Source organism: Asparagus officinalis, chromosome 2, assembly GCF_001876935.1.
Source record: "Asparagus officinalis chromosome 2, Aspof.V1, whole genome shotgun sequence".
Taxonomy (NCBI): domain Eukaryota; kingdom Viridiplantae; phylum Streptophyta; class Magnoliopsida; order Asparagales; family Asparagaceae; genus Asparagus; species Asparagus officinalis.
In genome coordinates, this window is record NC_033795.1 from 75,744,397 (window position 1) to 75,746,435 (window position 2,039).

Here is a 2,039-nt window from a genome sequence, read left to right on the forward strand (position 1 = left end):
CCCCCCCCACCCCCCCAAAAAAAATTAAAAAAAAAAACCCCAAAACACCCAACCCCAGAAAAAAAAAAAGCTTGGATTTGCATCTGCCCCTGAGTGGAATGCTCTTTAGTAGTTAACAAAATGATTTTAAATAAATAAATAAACAAATGTTGTCTCACTATCTTTACTTTTCTATTTTGACAAATAATTTGTTTTGCAATCAAACACTGATCTCACTTGCATGCTGATGTCGATACACTTGTTTTTTTGTAAAAAAAAAATCTAGTTTAACAATTTTGATTCATTTCAGTTTACCAAACCCCCTTACAACAGTACATTCTGCATCATGTTTGGTTCGGTCGTAATTTAGTGCCTCAGCAAATTAACTCTACTATTTGGTTAATGGTAATCATAAAGTTGCAAAAGTGGGAAGGCATCAGGCATCACTTTCTCCAACCTTTTCCAAAAAGAGTTAGTAAATGTTCTTGAGAGAAATTTGGCTGCAACATCTCTCAAAATTGCTACAGTCTTGAGATAACTTTTAGGTGGTGGTATCATTTATGTTTTGTTAACCAGTGATGACTCAATTCCAGAGGGATGACTGGGAATTAGTTATAACAAAGCAAATAAGATGTATTTACAAAAAATTTCAATGTTGAGACCAATCTTATAACATATACTAACTACTCTTAAGCCTCTAATACTCTGATTCTGTTATCTAATAATGTTGAGAAAACCACTGACATTGACATTTGAAGCAACCTTCAAGATGGGGAAAATGCCTGTAGCAAGTTAGTATTTAATAATCAACAACTTCATCTAATGTTGTGAAAGTGTAAATGGGATCAAAGTTGCAAGGCAAGGGTCTGGCTTGAGGAGCTTTAGTGGAAAAAAGTGCAAGGAATTTTTGAATATTTAAAATAAGCATAATATGAACAGAATATTTGGGAAAATGAATTAGTACTTTGCATATCTAATGAAGCAAGTTAAGAAATTAAGAAATTAGTCCTAGGGTATTAAATTTGATTTCAATAGCACTACAAGAAGATTATACTACACCTGAAGATCTTCTAAATTTTGATGTAGAGCTGTTTTCCAGTTAAAATAGAGACTTTAGCATTCCTTATGGCAATAGAACTAAAACTTAACCTGATTTCATTGACACTATGTTACCTAGGATTAAACCTCTCCACATAAGAGAAGTACCAGTGGGGACATCAAGCCCCTCAAATTTTCAGTTTGCATTTGATTGGTTGGCTGTGATGCAATACTTCAGCTTCATGCACTTTGCTTGAATACCAATCTGACAACAAATATTTCCTAAATACTGAGTACAATTGATCTTCCTAGGTTGCCCCTGTAGATTGGCGTGTTGATTGTCAAACAAATTATAGAAACCCCTTCTGATCAGTATGGTACCTATATCTATACATCCTTATTTTATGCTTATCAACTCCTCTGAACGAATCTTACTTTGTCATCCATCACTTCTGTTTAATTGTGGTTCACATTCTGTCTAATTACTTACAAATGAGAGTTGGAATAAACATGGAGATTTCCATAAGATGGGTATTTAAGTGAAGATTCTTAATCACATGTTAAAGATTTTTCGTCTACAAATGGAGCTTTTGTTAATGCATTTAACAGTCCATTTTTATTAGTTTTGCATCTAACACTTGTTTGAGAATGCTTTAGTTTTGTGGAATGGTGGGTTATAAAATTACCTTGAGGTCTGTTGTCAAATTATTTAAGTGTAAACATACATGTTAAGCTGTTATGCCCTCTTTGGATTTGTTGTCTTGCGAAATTATCAATTAAAGATTTTGGTGTTTTCTACAGGTCACACCAACTGCTCATTTCCAGGATGACCTTGGCCTTGACAGTTTGGATGCTGTAGAAATTGTCATGGCTCTGGAGGAAGAATTTGGGTTTGAGATACCTGACAATGAAGCAGACAAGATCAACTCTGTCGACATGGCAGTCGACTTCATCGCCTCTCATCCCCAGGCAAAATGAGAGAAGTCATATGTTCTTTTACTTTTTTCGTTCTCTTTGCCGTG

The 2,039-nt window shown here is 34.6% G+C and overlaps 1 protein-coding gene across 1 annotated transcript in view; it reads left to right on the forward strand.

Annotated features, from left to right (window-relative positions):
- Positions 1-2,033, forward strand: part of LOC109831330 (acyl carrier protein 2, mitochondrial-like) — a gene marked incomplete at its 5' end in the record, with an annotated part of 3,601 nt that extends 1,568 nt beyond the window's left edge. The window contains one exon of the mRNA XM_020398661.1: positions 1,819-2,033. Coding sequence (XP_020254250.1) covers positions 1,819-1,995 — 177 coding nt within the window. The remainder of the gene's footprint in view (positions 1-1,818) is intronic.